The sequence below is a fragment of the Pararge aegeria genome, chromosome 16 (genome assembly GCF_905163445.1).
Source record: "Pararge aegeria chromosome 16, ilParAegt1.1, whole genome shotgun sequence".
NCBI lineage: Eukaryota > Metazoa > Arthropoda > Insecta > Lepidoptera > Nymphalidae > Pararge > Pararge aegeria.
In genome coordinates this window covers 15,057,761-15,077,847 of record NC_053195.1, presented here as the reverse complement: position 1 = coordinate 15,077,847, position 20,087 = coordinate 15,057,761, and the positions used below count along the sequence as shown (strand labels likewise).

Here is a 20,087-nt window from a genome sequence, read left to right as displayed (position 1 = left end):
AACCCTTTTCGATAATTCTTTGAAAAGGGCTCTTGCCTCCGGACCCCACGGTCCCGAAGTCTCTACTCCAAAAGGCACAAAAATGAAGCTGCTATCCAGGTTTTCATATTTACGCCTTTTGGCCTGCTCGGCACTGGTTTCTATGGTAGCAGCCTACCATATAAAAAATAATTTAAAAAAAAATTTATATAAATGTATGGTATACTAGAATAGATATTTATGATATTTATTTATGCTATTATAAACTTACACTAGCTGACCCGTCCAACTTCGTCTGCATCAAATCGGTTATTACCGGAAAATACAAATAAAATGATATTTTCTAAAAATGAATCTTAGCTAGATCGCTTTATAGACCCCGAATCCCTGTATACTAAATTTCATGAAAATCGCTGCAGCCGATTCCGAGATTCCAGTTATATATATACAAGAATTGCTCGTGTAAAGATATATAGAATATTTACTTATTTCTGTATTAAGCTTGATAATAAATGTTAACCCGTAAACTCTTGCGCAGATACATTTGAACAGACGACCGGCAACCACGCCGTTCAGACCAGGAACACAGCATTGCAACAATGTTGTTTAGCAGCAGGAAAAAACATGGCGATAGTACTTCCCCACTGTTAAAAAAATCTCTACAACTAAATATTGTCCTTTTTTATGATTATTTTGTTATTGTTTAGTCGCGAGGATTCAGTGACGACGGAGATAATGGGGCTGGCTAAAATCCAGTGCTGCGAGCCAGCTCCTTTGTCACACTTTTTTTTTTTTATTCTTTAACAATTTATGACACAAATGTAACATTTAACACAAATGTATGACAATAAAGACGATTTTTCTTACTTTCTTTCTAAATTGACAGGGCTAAAAGCAGTGCTGCTTTTAGATCTGTCGATTTAGTTCTGGGATATTTTGGTAACCATAGACTAAATTAAGAAGCATGAAAAAAAGAATTAAATCTGTTTCTCATAAACTTAACATCAATAATTAATTATAATAGGCCCAAAGGTATATAGTTTATTGATTCATTAAAACAATTGTTTTATAAATATAACCTAAAATAAACTATTAAAAACTAAATAAAATCTAAAACGTCCACGTCAAAGGTACTATTTGGCTGCTGTCTCTACAGAATCGGGTCTGCATTCAATTAAGGTACTAAATATGTCTTATTTTGTCCAAGAATAAGATGCTTACGCACTTACAATAATTTAAGTTCTATTTTTTTACCCTCGGCGCAAAATGAGTGGAGTTATTTATTTAACCACATAATCCACTTATATCTTGTGTATTATTTGTTAATCTCATATGGGTCAACCGAATGCGGTTTTTTTCACACCCACCCCAAAAAAGAAAAAAAAATATTTAGTACTCTCATGGTTTTAATGTACGTATACAGTTTTTTTTTTAAATACTACGACAATACACACATCGCCATCTAGCCGCAAAGCAAGCGTAGCTTCTGTTATGGGTTCTAAGATAACTGATGAATATTTTTTAAGAATAATATACATAAATACTTATAATGTATAGATAAACATCTAGACACTGAAAAACATTTATGTTCAGCACACAAACATTGTCCAGTTGTGGGAATCGAACACACGGCCTTGGACTCAGAAAGCAGGGTGGCTGCCCACTGCGCAAACCAGCGGTTGGTCAGAATCAAACTATAATATAGGATTAAGAAATGTGTTAAAGTAAATAAGTTATACAATATAGGTTTATAAGAACAAAGAATTATTGAAATCTCATTTGGAACCGGTTGCATGTTTTTCATGCTATCAATGGTAGAGTCGTTAGAAATGAAAAAGTATGTATGTTTACTCGTCTTATATTGGTACCTAATAATAATAATTTGACCCTGCTTTCTGCGTTCAAGGCCGGAGGTTCGATTCGCACCACTGGAAAAACGTTTGAGTGATGAACATAAGTGTTTTTCAGTGTCTAGATGTTTATCTATACATTATAAGTATTTATGTATATTATTCTTAAAAAATATTCATCAGTTATCTTAGAACCCATAACACAAGCTACGCTTACTTTGCGGCTAGATGGCGATGTGTGTAATGTCGTAGTATATTTAAAAAAAATCCTACTTTATATAATAATACTATCTTAAATTACAAAGATCTATTCTATGAGAAGGATGGTCCAGTACAGATTGGAAGACTTCACACGTCCTTGAAAACATTATGCAGAACTTTCAGGCATGGCGGTTTCCTAACGATGTTTTCCTTCGTCGTTGAAACAAGTGATATTTTTATTGCTTAAAACGCACATTTCTCCGAAATTTTAGAGGCGAGTGACGCGAATCGAACCTGGTCGCCCCGAAAGGGAAGCCGAAGTCTTACCGACTAGGCTATAACGGCATGTGCATGTCCATCTTCTATACTAATATAATGTAAATATTATAAATCAATCGACCACCAATCCGCACTGGGCCAGCGTGGTGGACTACTGCCTTAACCCCTACTCATTGTGGGAGGAGACCCGTGTCTTGTAGTGGGCCGGTAATGTGTTGATATGATGATGATGATTATGAACCAATAGGGTTTGTGTGTTTGTCAGTTGGAGACTAACTTTTTTTTGTTACAACCATCACCCTCACATAAAACCATAGCATCGTCATCAATATCAACAGCAATGTTCCTTTTCTTGGCACATCATAGAAAAGAGGTATTGAAAGCTTAGACCCAACACGCTACTTTAATTCGTTCTGGTGGGCTTGAACGATAACTACTGGTTAGTTATCGTCCGACAACTTTACAGGCACTCTGAGGCACGGTGTTCGACAAAGCCAATTTCCAAACTCCGGACTGGTACTGAGAAGTAATTGACCAAAACTCCCATGGCCAACAAGATATTATATTTTGCCCGATCCGGAAATCGAACCCTGCAATCGCAAACAAACTAGCCACTAACCTAGGAGGCATATAATACTATGCAGAGCGGCAATTAATTTTTTTTTTATAAGTGAAGTAATTATTTATGCCATAATAAGATTCTCCGATAACATTGCTTCATTAAAAAATTGATGACGGGCCATGTTCGCATATGCAATGTACATACTCGAAATTTTTAATCAAATTAAAAATCCCACTCAAATGGTAATCACATCCATTGGTAAAAATGCACGCCGAAGCTCAAATTCAATCTGAAAATTTCTATATTCAAAAAGAGCACCCGCCGTATTCACAAAAAAAACACCATACTTGAATATTCCGCATCAGATTTTCGAGTGTAGAAGTACCAATACCATTTCTATCTATCATTCATTAGCACAGCTAGAATCCAATACGACATTTTTTACAATCCCCGGCACAAAGAACGTCGGTCCGACCCACACAAATAAACGCCGGCCGTACAAACATAACACGTCGGTGTGCGTAGAGAAAAACTTGAAAAAAATACCGACTGACCCGCGCACACATAGAAAAGTGCACGAAAAAAATCACCGACACAAAGAAGGTCTACCGAAAACTTCTATACGAACTTTTGTACGCAAACATTGAAGTGTCACCCACACTTTGATAGTTCACAACGGAGTTCTGCATGTGTGCGTGAGTGCACCTCATAGGGATAAGGGCTAAACTTAGCGCTTGCGTGTGGGTGTGCCTACAGTTGCAAGAATCCAAAACTTCGGCAGGACAACACGCAACGTGCACGCTTCTATACAATGAAAAATGGACTTTAATGCTTATACAGTAACGATGAAATTCTTTTAAGTGACATAAAAGATGTGACTTTTTGGTTGTGAGGAGAATGGTGCGCAGCTCGGGTAGTTTCCGTACTAAAGTTGCGGCGCGAGATGCAGCGAAGGATATAGGTATATGTATGTATATATTCCTGTCTCGCTTCCACCTCCCGCCGCCTGGGGCGGGGGAGAGGGTCGGAGGGTAGAGGGGTGTCGTGTCGCGTTGATGAACATTTTTCTCATTTTTTTCCTTATTTTTACGCGAATCGTTTTTAAAGGGTTTCATCATAATTGCGAAGCGTCCGATTATGTTGACGACCGATAAGCCTTTCCTTAATCCTAAGACGTCCTTGTTGCGATAACTGGATTATCTTTATAAAATATGATTCCTCAAGAATCGTCAAGAAGTAAAATATTAAATTATATAATATCGACTCTCTCGTCTCTAAAATTTTCATTTTAAACTAACATTAAATCTAGGAATGTAATCTTTATCAGGGTAAACAATATTTTAGTAAGTTATGTGAAACAAAAACACGGTGGAAATTTCAAAATCCGCGCTTTTGAATGTTCGTTGCTCAGAAGCGACTGCAATAATTGTTTATAAAATAATAAAACTATCTATTTAGAGCAATTAAATTATAAACGGAACATAATTTAATTCTATCTTGGTACCTATTTCCGAGAAAGAATCTAAACAAACAGCATTTTGTTTTGTGCCAGGATTTTATAATATTACAAACAAAAAATACGAAAGTAAACGTAGCCTACCTAAGAAAATAATACAGAAATGTCCCGTGAGTCACCATTAAAAAGTTCTCTACTCTACTGTCTTACTAACGCAAAGAAAAAAAAGCCTTTCCTTATCCGAGTGGCCGTAGACTTCTGTACGCATGTCTCGAGTGTTAGGTACGACTCGGCGGGAAACTTATTTTCCCGCCTTTTCTGCACCCCGCGATAATGCAAATTGCTAATACGAATCTAATTAGAATATTTATCTAAGATCATTCTTGTTTATCCTTTTAATTTTATTCCCTTGCCTGCTATTTTAGTCGAATATCGATAGAATTTAAAAAGTATAGAAAAAACAGTAAATGTTTTTTTTTCTTTTAGATTAATTTGAATAGTGATGTAACGTAATTTTTTTTTAACCTCGTATTTTAATTCCTTTGCCTGCTATTTTCGGTTAAATTAAAAAGTAAACCCTTTTTTTCATATTTAAAAAGTATATAATCGGGTTAATTCTGTAAATTAGTAAAGCGATTTTGTAAATTAGCATAGAGTTGACTAAATTTTACCAAAAAGGTTTGTTATAGTTAAGTATTTATGATTATTTGAATAAAAACTTTTTTAACAGAAATCCGTTAATAAAGTCGATCGGCTTATCCGTGCATGGTTCAGCATCCCGCTCGCAGGGGAAGCAAAAAAAACAGCTCCGGCCGGCAGTCTCGCTGACTACGCGGCGCGCGCCGCTCGCATCACCACGTTATTTAATTTTATTACATTTCTTCACGTGTTTCGTTTCGCGTACACATTCGGACGGCGGTTCAACTTCGCGCCATGTGCACCAAATTGTGATTTCGGACCCTAAACAAAATGGAACACCGTGGTACATTTCGACATACAAAAACATTTTTCGGCAAAATTTCCGTCAACCGCAACTAAACGCAGTTCAAAACTAGGTTCATTTTTTATTACGTTCGTTGATTTTTTAAAGTCTCAGTTTTTCACAAACTAATGCAGTTGAAACGGTTTAAGTTTATTCTTATGAGTTCCTTTCGTTTCTAAATGAAACTGTAACACACAAACAAGAAACAGTAGAACAGACAGACGGATAGAAGTAGAGAGAAGGCGGCAGAAGTAGAGATGGCGCTTGCATCTTCTGTGAGCTTGTACTACTCGATCGTGCAGCGGGCGGCGAGACACTACCTGGAAGATTACTGTCATACAGGTGCGTATCTTGATAAACATTTGAAATGCCGCCATTTTTTAGTTTTAGTTTACAGGCCTATTTCCGGTGATAATGTAAAGTAAATAAATTGGTAAACATTTGGTATAATTAGCAAAACATTTTATATTTACGATAAGTAAAATAAAACTATTTTCTATTTACAAATATTAAAGAAAAGTATTTCATTCTTCGTAAGAATATTTATTTAGCACATTTTATTTTTTTTAAATACATGGCTTAGTATATAAATTACACTCTTTGACTAAACAGTTGAACTGGTACATAATCAAAGCGTAATTATAAATAAGTTAGTAGGTATTTTTAGTCTATTTCAGTAGACTGGCATCCAGTGAAAATACAAGTTATCAGTATTTTACCGCCAAAAACTTATAACTTGAGAAAAATGTTGTTGTATAAATTTATTATACTAAACTTTTAATAGATATAAAAGATAGTTAATATCGAATTGATGAGCTACTAAAATTAAACATTTTATGTACCTAACATAAAAGTAGTTTAAGACGGTTAGAAAATGAATGTAGACTTGTTTAGTTTACTTATACTTATTTTATATGCGGCAACTTATATACGTATATCATATAGCAAAATTACGAATTTTAACTAAAATCTTTTTATCATGTCACAATAACTCATCCAAGCTTCTTGTAACCAAAGACCTGGTGGTTATTGGGTCCTTGGACAAGCCTTTAAATCCAAGAATGCAGTAGAAGGTAAGCAAATATTAATGAAGATGGTTTTATTTACTACTCAATATAATGCACTTGTAAAGTAGGCTACAATTTCTAGGTATTTTTTCGCGTCTCATTTTACTTATAGGTATTTAGTATTTAATTTAAAAAAAATTCACAATCAATATTATGATATTAGTTTTGTCACATAATAATCTTAATATATATAAATCTCCTGTCACGATGTTTGTCCGCGATGGACTCCTAAACTACTGAACCGATTTTAAATTAAATTGGAACACCGTGAGCAGTCTGGTCCAACTTAAGAGATAGGATAGCTTAGATCTTTAAGTAAAGTCACAATTTTATTTTATTGCAAATTATTTGTCTATAATTAATTGACAGTCACATGTTATATGTATATACAACTATACTCATTTAAGGCTTAGCGATACTGAATACTTTAAAAAAAAAATCAAACGCAGACGAAGTCGCGGGCAACAGCTAGTAAATATATAAAGAACAATAACACCTACACAAAATTATTAGCATCTCTAAATTTACCTACATGGGTAATCTTCAAATTGGTAGGTACAGATCCAAAACTAGTTTTTCTATAAGGTTAAATAAAAGGTGAATAATAAATAAAAAACACACAATATTAATAATATACACAGATAATAAAACAATTTTTCATCGCCATATAAGTGAAAATAGACGATCAATCATGTTTAGCTAGTTTGTTTTGTACCGGGTGAATTTATCATTATTATTTAAATAAACTGATACTGGGCAATGGCAATAACGGTGGTAGCCCAGCGAATAGAACTTCGACTTTACTCTCGGAGCCACAGTTTGACGCACCTTTAACTTTTATAGCTTATGTACGTTTCAAGCACACAAAATATCACTTGCTTTAACGGTGAAGGAAAACCGAAAACATCGTGAGGAAACCTGAATGCCTGAGAGTTTTCCTTAAGTCCACCAACCCGCACTGGACAAGCGTGGTGGACCACGGCCTTAATCCCTTCTCATTGTGGGAAGAGACCCGTGCCCTGTATTAGGTTGATACGATGATGATGATGATGCAACAGAGCGTTTTTCATTTTGTTCTGTTTGCACCCGAAGGATGTATGGTTGAGAATAAGAATTTTGGAGTTATAAAATTCTATAACTCGAAAACTATTATTCTTAACCAGTGGAGGTCTTTATATCTTATAGTACGCTAGTCGTTCTAGGAATAATTTGTTTTTCCTACTTCTAATATAGTTTCAACGAGTGGTATTTATCAATTTTTAATAGTTATTTTATACACTTTTCTGTTTACACCCGAAGGAGGACTGGTTAAGAATAAGTGTTGGGTTATAGAATTGTAGAGCTACTCTAGATCTCTTCGTAATAACTTATAGTATGCGATAGTCGATATTTAATTTTAAAGCGATGGCAATTTCTCTCCGTCTGTTCTTTATTTTAATTTTGCTTATTTCAAGTTCTCGGGTACAGAAGAAAAGTCCTTTAGTTTTTTGATTAAAGTTATAAAAATATATTAAATTCTTGATTTTGACCCCATTTCCCAATATGAAGACATATTATGTATGAATAGTTTACGGGGACGGGGCTAAAATTAATAACTGGGTAACGAATAAGCTTAAAGAACTATACCGATCTCTAAGAAATTTGAAAATCGGAACTTTAGTTTTAGAGTTACAAAGAGAGTTCCACGGTAAAAACGGTTCGGGACATATAGGTGTTATGGACGCTTGACGGGAGCTTTAAATTATTACGATTTACCTGCAGTTTTCCCGATTAGATGCACAATAGCTGCATTGCAACGCTTTCAGTACTGATGGTACTAGTGACGTAATTTTCTCGTATTTTAAGTTTTCAGCTTATAAACATCCGCGGTGTAAACTGCTATGTGTGAAAAAGTTTTTATAGTTTAGAGCATTAAATACACGTGAGAACCTGAGGGCTTATTGTCATGGCTTAAAGCCAGGAATAGCTTATTCCTCTGGTTTTAGAAATGTAAACCTTATTTTATTAACATTAAGGTACCTAAAACTGTCATTTTAAATTTTAGGCGGTATCTATAATTTTACGCTGAAATGAATCGAAACCTTCTTAAATAATGCAACATTATCTAAATTGATTTAGTAACTTTGACTCAATGGGTATTCAGACGCTTACTATACGCTTACGATTACTTTAGGGCTGGGTGGCAATGTGTGTATTGTCTCAAATTTATTGTTGGTAAAAACGCATTCTATTGAGTCTTTTTTATACTTATATATGTATACTTACTAGTTAAGTTCACTGGCAAAATATAAAATAAATAAACCACATTTACACAAACAATTTTGAACTCTGTATCACACTCTTGACTTAACTCCATGGAAATTAAGAGTAACAAATAATAATCTTCAAGGCAGAGATATTTATGTAGGCGTACATTATATACTCGCAGTATTAAGGACTTAGACATTCTTAATATTGTTAATTTTCTGAATTTTCTCTGGCTAGTTACCACCCTACCGACAGTGATGTCCGCTAAGCGATTTAGTGTTCCGTTGCGATGTCGCGTAGAAACCGATTAGGGGTATGACTACCACACTCCCTAACAGGTTAGCGCGCTAACATCTTAGACTGCATCATCACCAGGTGAGATTGCAGTGAAGGGCTAATGTGTAGTGGAATAAAAAAAATTATAAATAAAAAAGTTTTACCAGCTGTTCTTACACACCAATAAAACTGGTATAAATCATTATAAAATATAAAAATTGTTCGGTCTCTTTAAGTTGAACAAATTTGAACATTTTGAACATTTTATTATGCCCACGACGATAAAAACAAATATATAAAGTAGAATGGTGTCCCAAGTTCAAGTTAAAAGCGACAATAACATTTGAGAGCTTTTTATATAACTTATTTACGATCACGCGATAAACCGTCTTGGGCCTACTGAAGCAATTCTGGCTACTTAACTAAAAACAAGTAATAAAAAAAACTCCGCTATGAAAGCAAACTTTCGCATCGCCCTCTGTTGTTTACAAGCAACTGCTTTGAGTACGTGTATGCAAAAACTGCATAAATATCTGGCCAGTATCCTAATTTAATAAATTCAAAAGAGTGTTTGTTTGTTTGTCCTTACTTTACACTCTAACTGAGCAATGGAATGACTTGATTTTTGGTATAGAGTTAGTTGAAAGGACAGAAAGTATAACAGGCTACTTTTTATCTTAGGAAAAGGGTTTCCATGGGATTAGTAAAAAAAACCGTTATAATCTATGAACGTGGCAACTGCTATAAAAATAATTTGAAAAACATTTTTACAACCCACTTATTTGGCTGATCGCCATAAAGCATGTATAAGATCCTGCTCAAATAAGAAATGCAAAAAAACGCATTTTAATATGTTTAGCAGGTTCAGCAAACCATTGTCTAACATCTTAAGGTTCATCTTAAGGTTGCGCCATTCGCTCATCAATTTATACAAAACGTAAAGAAATGATAACTCCACTATCCTATATTTATTTATTGTTGTAGTTCTGAAACAAATGTATCATTTTTGTATCATCAATCCAAACCAAACTATCTTTTAAGATTCATATGTTTTATCAAATTACCCTTCAATCATATCTGTTTTATTTGCAAATTTAAAATTAACCTTTCAGATAAATAAATTACATTGACAAAGTTGCAAGAAACGCTCACGCAGAACTAAAAGCTACCGGCCAGCGTGTTCTTAACTAATTATTTATATGTGATTACTTGCTTTGAATTATATAAATATGATGTAATATTTTACAAAAACTAACCTATAGTTTTACTATAATATTACATCATATTTATATTTCACTTTTGGCATGTGGTGACGGCAGGTTGGAATACAGTTGTCACCCGCTCCAGCGTAGCTTGTGTTATGGGTACTAAGATGACTGATGAATAATATACATAAATACTTATAATATACATATAAACACCCAGACACCCCGACACCCAGGTAGGTCTAAATATAAGTAATAAAAAGTTTTGCTCTAAGCTAAAACCCAAAGTATGTGTACACAACTTGGAATCTAATTAAACAAAACTAAAAATAAAATTAAAGTTAAAACAAAAAATAAGCACTTAAAAATTAAGGTATTTAATTTATAATCCCTAAAGTTGCGTGGAATAGTTGTTAATAATAAGTTGGTTTAAAAAAAAAAATCATGCCTTATAAAAAAAATGCCAATATTTATTCCTTCATACTAAATCATTATAAAGGATGCGCATGCGAACGATGGTTTTGTAAAAGGAAGTATTGTTCTTGTAGACACTTAGGACAAAGGGTTTAAAATATTTAAATATATATATATATATATATATATAATAGTTCTTGAGATATCTAGACTAGTAGTAGGTGGTTTTTATTAGCTTGTATACTAATAGATCTATGTTAATTATAACTGAATTAAAATCATGCACTTAAAAATCTTTATAGCTCATAATTCATCTTAATCCAATATAATTTGGACGTCCTTTACAGATATGTACAGTCAGCCACATAATTATTATAATAATATAAAGTATTATAGATATAAATATTTAGTTTTTTTTTAGTCAACTGCCACTTATTCTTATTCTAATATAGAGAACACAATAATGATCTACTATACAAAGAAGAAGAACAACTATACTATTAACTATCGACGCAAACCGCCACGCCGCACTCAGGTAAGATGACTAAAAAGCCTAAAGATTATTTCTTTGAATGCTAGCTGTTAAATCCTTCCTTTAGTAGTTTTCCTGAAATAGATAAAAGTAAATATACAATTTTTTTTACGCATACCAACTCACACAAACATAATATAAAAGAGCTAACGGGCGTCACTATTGTTTGTTATTTGAAGACCTATAGTTATATTTTGATTTAGTTAAAGACTTCTATTTTTTGTAAGAAAGCGCTAAGTTTGAAACCAACGTCAAGTCAAGTTGAGCCCGTCAAGATTGTTCAGTCAAGATTGTCCAAAAACTTGTCTGCTTAGGATTAATGCGCAAATGCTTTTTTCCCTATGAAGTATTTTGTTTGATGACAAGTTTTTTATTATACAAATACATTCTGTTCAAAATGGCCCAGCAGATGATAAAGAAGAAATGGCTACTCCATTTTTTGCGCCTAATAAGCTAAAGTAAAAGTTCATCGACAACGAAACGAAAAAAGGCTACAAACTTCTTAGTCTTATCTTTTAATCGATAACACTTTTCCCTGTGGCCGTACCTTGTATGTCCCTTCCTCAGTAGCCGTAAAACTTATCTCACTACCTGCATAAAAGTGTGCTAAGCGTATTACGTCATCATCATCATAATTTCAACCAATCGATGTCCACTGCTTGACATAGGTCTTTTGTTGGGAGTTCCATAATCCACGGTCCTGGGCCGCTTGACTCCAGCGGCTCCCAGCGACTCGCCTGATGTCATCTGTCCACCTCGGCCCACCTACGCAGCGTTTACCGATGCGGGGTCGCCATTCTAGCACCTTAAGACCCGAGCGTCCAATCTCCGAGATTGCCACCGGTAATTTCTTCAACGGATCTCCTCATTTCTGATTTGATCACGTAGAGATACTCCTAGCATAGCTCTCTCCACCGCCCGTTGGGTGACTCTGAGTCTTCTTATGAGGCCCATAGTTAGTATTAAGCGTATTACGTACGTAATGCAAAACACGAAATCAAATCAGACAATGCAATGACGCATACAATCGGTCAAACTATCAAGTTATAGCACTCCACTTTTCACGCCAGAGTTAATAAGATAAAGTAAAAGTCCTTTCGACAACAAAACCGCAAAAAACGCTACAAACCCTCGCACGTTCTTTCTTCGTCGTAACTCGTAAAGGATAACACTTTTCCCCGTGAGCGTCTCGGAAACCAGTTGCGTCGAAAGACTGGTTCGGCGGTAATCGCCGGCGCGCCGCCGTCGTGCATTTAGGTATATTATATGCAAAGCCGCCTGCATGCGAAAGGTCAAGGTCAGGATTGTGCATAGATTTGTGCATATTTTTATTAAGTAAAGAATCGGTTTCTTATACCCGCCCTCGTTAATCTGTCCGGTCTGAATTTCGACTTATTTTTAGTTCTTTGTTTTTTTTTTTAATTTTCTCTTTTAAATGTCTATGTTATCCAGTATCCAGTTATCACGATAAACAGCATCGAATTGTTAATATCTGCTGCAACTTTGTTGTTAATTATTACTGTAGGTATGTGTTTTTTTTTTTAATCATTATTGCCCTCCATTTTGTTGGTACGTTAGTCTTAGTCTCATGTCCTATTATATTATGTACCTTCCAACTTTTATCTATACTATACTATTATTTACAAAAGAAAAATAAAATCAATTACAAAACTATTTGTATGGTAGAAAGCGCTAATCTCGGGAACTACTGTTTCGCATTGGATTTTTTTTTGATAGTCAATGTATCGAGGAAGCCCGGCAGCACATTTGCAGGAGACATTTTCTCCACGGGGACAGGACATAATATTTTTCTTGTTTTTTCTATCCCACAGTTTTATCCACTCTCGGAGCATGGACGCACGGGTGGAAATAATATAAGTACGTGTGATATCAAACGGTGCTAAACTTGTCCTTTTCCCTGTTGCCGTACTTTGGCAGGTAGACGGTTATATTATATCCCTTTTACAATGGATATAATCGGGGGATGAAATTTTATTGGATATTGGATAGAAGCAATACTTTGCCGAAATCCATAATATATTATGAAAATTAAGCTGAATTCGCTATACTCCGCGAACAGCAGGAGAATTTGTAATTTATAATTACTTCAATCCGTATACTCTACACCAAATAGATCCTCGGCAATGTACCCTCTACGCACGTTTCACTCCGAAACCGGAGCATCCTCAGGAGATGTTGAAGAACTTAACAATATTCATTGTAATGTCAACAGTACAGTAGAGGGTACATTGCCGAGGATCTGTTTGGTGTTGAGTATACGGATTCAAGTAATTATAAATTACACCATACAGATTCTCCTGCTGTTCGCGGAGTATAGCAAATTAAGCTTAATTTTCATAATATAGGATGAAATTTTGTGTCCCCACTAAGCTAGCCATGCAATAACTCCTTAAAAGGCTAGTGAGCGAACGTTACACGATATACGAACAACGTTAAGGTTTTTTTAAATGAGCGTCTTATATCTAAGCGCGCCGAAGAAACCAGTTCTACAATAATCGCATCGCTGCACCGTCGTCGGGTGTGTTTATATGCTAATGCGGTGCATCCCGCCGAAAGGTCAAGGTTGTAGTGGACACTTTTGCTCGTAAATAGATTTGCACGACCAGGATCCGATCTAGCTTAGGGCCTATGTACATCGCGTGTTTTCTACGCGCGGACATAAACGACTTGCGTTTTACCAACCGTAAAATGTTATGTGTTCTTTTAAGGCCCATCGGAGCGTTGCAGCTCTGATCTACATGCTCCGCAGGGTTATTACGTATCTTGCGACAAGCTTGCGACAAGCTTGCGACAGGCGTAAATCTTGCAATGCCTACTGTCAAACGTCACTTTTCCATACAATAATTAAACAAAAGTGACGTATTATATCTTCACTAACATTTTGGTTGGATTTCCATACACAGTGACTTCTAATTCGTCTTATAACAGGGACAGTTTGTACCCAATGCCTGCCGTTCAACTATACTAATCATAATATGTACTTAATATTATAAATAAACAGTGGCGTGCATAGAGGGTATTACAGGGTATGCAGAGGATATGAAATGAAGAAAATCTCCAGTACAAGCTATAAAAAACTTATGGATAAGCATTGTAAGAGTAAAAAAAAATCTACCCTCAAGTATTTATAACTCATACTGGAGATTTTGTGCATACCCTCTATGCACGCCTCTGTAAATAGTAAATAGGTAGGTCGTTTGTGTGTGTGTGAAGTTTATTTCCATTACCGACCCACAACAGGGCACGGATATCCTCTCAGAATGAGAAGGTTTTAGGCCGTAGTCCAACACGTTGACCAAGTGCGAACAGGTGGAATTTACACTCTTTTGAACATTACAGAGAACTCTCATGCATGCAGGTTCCCTCACGATGTTTTCATTCACTGTTAAATAAGTGATATTTTATGCTTAAAACGCACGTAACATCGAAAACTCAGAGGGGCCAGAGATTGAGCTCGGACTCGCGAAAGAAAATATATAGTCTTTGGCTATATATAAGCTAAAATACCGAAGGTTGTGGCAAAATATTCAAAATATCTTAAAAAAAATTTTACTCATAAGTAGATAGTAAACAAATACGAAATCCTCTTTCTTTGTAAGCTTCTGGTGTGCTCGAAGGTTTCATATTATTTAGCTGTGTAGTAAGACCTTCGGCTTCACTTTCGGGAGGTTCTCAGCACGCCTCTAACTTTTCTAAGGTATCAAAATATCACTTTCTTCATCGGTTAAGGAAAACTTAATGAGTAAGAGTATCCTATATGTCTGAGAGTTATCCAGCGTGGTGACCTAATGCCTCTAACCCCTTCAAATCGAAGTTCGAGAGCATACCTCTACTCTGTTACTTTTGAAATTATTTTTTCAATGGTACTTACCTATTTTTTTTTTTTTTTACAAACTAAAATTAATATTTACAATAAATATAAGCCGTCTAACTGTTCACTTATGGGTATGGTACGCAAAATGCCGGCGCTATTGCCCCTTAGAGCCTTTTATATTTATACAAGAAGAATATTTCTTACATACCACATCTCGAGCTTATTGTAACGGGCAATTGGGCAGTCCACCTCGCTGTGCGGGAGGCGAGGTGTTAACAGCTGATTACCGCTGTACCGTGAAGCGGAACATTGCAGCTCTAATCTACATGCTCCGATTTAGCCTTAACCACATACCGCTTTAACTGTACACCGACAAACAGACTGTTGCAAATTATTTATATCTTAACTAACATTTTGGTTGGATTCCCATGCACAGTGACCTTTTATTCATCTTATAATCGTGACAATTTGTGCACAATGCCTGCAGTTCAATTTTTTTAATCGAAATCTGTACTCAATATTGGTATATATAAAACAGTGGCGTGCACTTCATACATGCACAAAATCACTACCTACCATAAAATTTCTGTACTATGGGAAAAACATAAATGGGAAGAATTTTATGCTATCTTCTTTCTCTATGCATGTCCTCAATTACTATCCAGTTTTAGATTTCGGGTACCTGTTAATTATCCCCGTAAACCTATAACTCCACTCTGTCCCCCGTTGCGTAGAACTGTTCTTGGTGCCAATTCCCCTGTTCCAAGATTATGTAAGACCCTAAACCACATTAGCACTGAAGTTGATACTTACTCTGACTCGTTGTATAAGTTCAGAGATAAGATATTTTTATCATGGACCAATTGACCCTTATTTGCTGTACCTTGATTTATTTTTTAGTGTGTGAGATATTTTGTTATTATATTCTCATTCAAGATACCTTTTCTTTTCATGATATGGTGTTATTGTATATTTCCATATGCTGTGTTTACTTTTAAGAAAACATTACACTTAAATAGAATAGTTAAAATTTTAAAAACGGTTGTATTAGTGTAAGTGTTTGCAATAAATAAAATAAAATAAAAATATTATACATAGGTTAAGTTTGTGAGTTTCAATGTTCGAGGTAATCTCTGGTAACACCCAGACACAGAAAAACACTTATGTTCATCACACAAACATTTTCCAGTTGTGGGAATCGAACCCACGGCCTTGGACTCAGAAAGCAGGGTCGCTGCCCACTGCGGCCGTCAATAAACAGAGCATAGCTTTGCAGGGCATGCAAGGAACACAAAGCAAAGTGCCGTCATGTGACCATCATCCTTTGACGAAGGGTAAGGGCTCATGTGCCTGTAATTATACCGGCACCCACGCCCTTCAAACGGCATTACAGCATTGCGAAAATGCTGCTTAGCGGCAGAAATAAGCACTGCTGTAGAACTTCCCGGGGCGAGCTCTGTCACAAAAAGCTTGACTACTACTTTCACTGTTAGAAAGGTATTTCCCCTGAGTGCTGCAGTTATAATTTTTATTATGTTAAATATCGGCAAAAACTCTATAATATGGCGTGCGATGCCGTGTGTTTGAAATAAAGGAAAATAAAATCTATCCCAAAAATATATACCATTTCAGCCAAAAATATGTTTTAATTATGTTAAGGTACAAGACTAAATTAAGATACAGATTTCATGTACCTATACGTTACAAATTCTTAAAAAACTGACGGAATCAAGGGAATTTCATTGTGATTCTTTTAACACCGTGTCAATGGATGGAGTTGGTCAGAAGGGTCGGTAAAATTAATAATGATATATAAATATACTATGCAAATAAACACATCACCATCTAGCCCCAAAGCAAACGTAGCTTGTGTTATGGGTACTAAAATGTCTGATGAATATTTAAAATTACATTACTTAAAAATTAATTTAGTCAAAATGATAAACAAGTATGACATGATATGTCGTTTTGAAGTCATAATCAGGATTTCAAGATATGTACGTAGATAAAACACATTACAGCTATTTGGCCCTATTAACCATACTAACTTAAACAAACACATCAAAATTAAATTTCAATATAAGATTTGTAGATAAGTGACATCCGTACAAAATATTAATATGGTTTCAATCGACGTGATGTTTTTATCCGACAATCAATCCAATAAAAATCTAGTACTTAATGCCTGATTCTACGAAACTGGCCCTTCCGGTGTCGTTAACCTCGCTGAGAATTGAAAATGAAGGCTTTTGCCAACTTAATAAAAAATATAGGTATACAAATATTATGAAGAGAAAAGTATTTTTTTCATTCGTACCGTATTTAAATTGAAACTACTGGATCGATCTTAATAATTTAATTACCAATAGAAAATAAATTATAAGTAACATAGGTTAACATAAAATAAATAAAAATGATGTACGCTGTAACCACGACTTTTCTTGCAGCTATTCGCATTAGAGTAGCATTAGAACCGGCTAATCAGTATCACGTGCGCGCTCACGCTTCTCCTGTTTACAAACATCACGTGTGACATCGCACTCACAACTTCACAAGTTTACAAACCTGCGCACGAGTGCGTCCGGCCGCGATAACGCCTAAGCGCGATCAAGGCTTTTACTGCTACGGTAACAGTTCAAAATTACACAATTTTAAAACTGCGAAAATTGCTGCGTGGAAGAAGGATACACATTGATGCAGTGTTGAGCGCTGTGGTATTTTAAGTAGGAGGTCCCAGGTTCGTTCCAGGAGGGACAGATTGGGAATTTTTAATTTCTTAATTTTCCCTGGTTTGGTCTGGTGCAAGCTTTGGCTTTCAGTCGTGGCTGCCACCCTACTGACAAAGCAAACTTTCAAGTGATTTAGCGTTCCGATATGATGGCAAGTAAATCGATCAGGTACTATGGGTTTTGTGTAACTTTCAAAACCCCAACAAGTTAGGCCGCCATCTTCTTTATTTTTTTACCACCGGATGAGAAAAAAATTTACACGATGCAGTGCAATCACTGTGTCAAGATTACATAACGTAAGTTATGTAGAACAAATAAAGAATTTTTTAATTTAATTAATTATCTTATTTAGTTAATCTAAATAGTTAATCTATGCGAAAGTTTAAATTGATGGATGGATGGATGGATTGATGGATGTTTGTTACTCTTTTACGCAAAAACTACTAAACCTGAATTTTAGAATGGAGATACATTATACCCTAGATTATTACATAGGCTGCTTTTTATACTGGAAAAATGTAAATATCTCGCAGGATTCATGAAAAACCGAGAAACCGCGTACGAAGCCGCGGGCTCCAGCTTGTAATACATACATAGGGAAATGAACTAACCTACCTAGCAATTGTTGCCCGACTCAAGACTAGAACACTGCACGTATAGTGATCTTAAGGCAATCATGCTATCCATTAGTCAATACAACGCAGTTATTGTACTTGTTTAATAATAACTCCAGCCCCTAAACTGCGCAACGCACGCTCAATTCACCCTCGTCATTGTACTGTATCTGTAACGCGTAAATAAAGGGGTGGCTGAGCCGTGTGTATTGACCCGCCAAGGTCACGGCCAAGTTCAAGGGTGGGGTCTTTACAGGGCCTACAGGTGGACTTTGGCCTTGTAACAATTGCTTAATAAGGGTGTATTGCATTAACACTTTTATAAACCTGAGAGAATCTTCAGCCAATTAAACTCCCAATGCTGATAACCACCTCCTCCTCCTCTTTTTAGGAGAGAGTGATTTAGAGCATCCTACATAATAATCAGAACAGAGCTTTCACAGGTAGGTAGAGAATATACAGACAGTGGCATAGGCAACTTTTTATTTCAAAAATCATAAGGGGTCAAAAACTGGTTTAGAAAATTGTTTCAAATTCCTATCTTTATCTTAAATCTGTTATAGTTCCACTGGTGGGCACCGGCGTCCTCTCTCAGAGGATCTTTTGCGAAGTACGAAATTTTATTAGCATTAAAAAGTAAAAAAGTTCAATATTATTTAATAAAATACGTGAAAGACTTTTTTTTAAATTTTATATATCAGAAATTGTGCGCGTCAATTCGTCATCATATCTTTATCATCATTCATTGAAGATCAGCAATCCTTATGATCAATTCAATCTAAAGTATCTCTAAACAACATTATAAACGCTTCACCTTTTCTTTCTATTTCAACGCAGTTTTTAAACAGACGGTCAAAAACCCATTAAAACCCAACCCAAGTAAAATATAAAGTAGCAAAAACTGCTGCCGCAATGTCACTTTTGCACTTTCGGGTTTCTTTTATTGTATAGAAAACAAAATAATCCACAGAAACAATACTTCATGAAATTCCGTTTCCGTTCCGTTCTGGCTTATAAAATTCGCGTGTCTCAATCAACCTATGTCCGTCTTCAGCTTTCTTTCCTCCAAACGATATTTATGCAAAATTTCGTTGCGATCAGATTAGCGTCTAAGAAGTTCTAACCACAGATAAACTGTTTTTTTTTATTCTGTAGGAACTGTTCATATGCCGAAAGAAAAGTGTATAACCATCTCCTGGGCAAACTACATAAAATGTGCATTATGATACTAGTAAGTGTAACATATTGATATGTATTCGACACTTAACACAAATCGAGTCCATTATTCAAGCCCAATTTGACGCATCAAAGCATGACCTAAAGTTATCATCCCATCCAACGTATGTACGGAATTAGCTCACAAAGCCTAGTCCCACTAGCAAATAGACACCCCCTCGACATAGACAACCCTCATAGATTTACCCTCTATTTAGTTTTGGCGTGTCACAATATGGTTACGCAAATCTTTATTGGTAAATGACTGACCCTCGGAAATTAGTCAAATTGTTGTTTGATTTTAAATATCTGCTTATAAATGCTACTTTTAGGAGGTCTACAGCTATTTTTTATATTCTTTTGCTAACAAGTGTTTAAAGGAAAATTTGTTATATAGCAAGAAAAAAATAATTATAGAGTTTCTATAGGACCAGTAACAATTTACACGAAATAAAAGTTTGTATGATTCCCCATATATATATGATAGTGGATAAATTTACCAATATTAGGCTATCAGTAACGCTCTCAGAGTTTTTAGTGTTTATATCCTCTTTGGCAAACCGTTTCACGTGGAAAATTTAGTTTTACAATAATTAGTTTAACAATAATTATTAATAAGCATGTTATTTTTTAGTGATTTGAAT

At 35.3% G+C, this 20,087-nt stretch overlaps 1 protein-coding gene across 1 annotated transcript in view; it reads left to right on the top strand.

Moving 5' to 3' along the window:
* The first annotated feature begins 5,199 nt into the window (after window positions 1–5,199).
* LOC120630450 (myeloid zinc finger 1) overlaps window positions 5,200–20,087 on the top strand; it is a 69,765-nt gene continuing 54,877 nt past the window's right edge. The window contains exon 1 of the mRNA XM_039899688.1: window positions 5,200–5,651. Within this exon, the coding sequence (XP_039755622.1) occupies window positions 5,567–5,651 (85 nt within the window). The 5' untranslated portion in view covers window positions 5,200–5,566. The remainder of the gene's footprint in view (window positions 5,652–20,087) is intronic.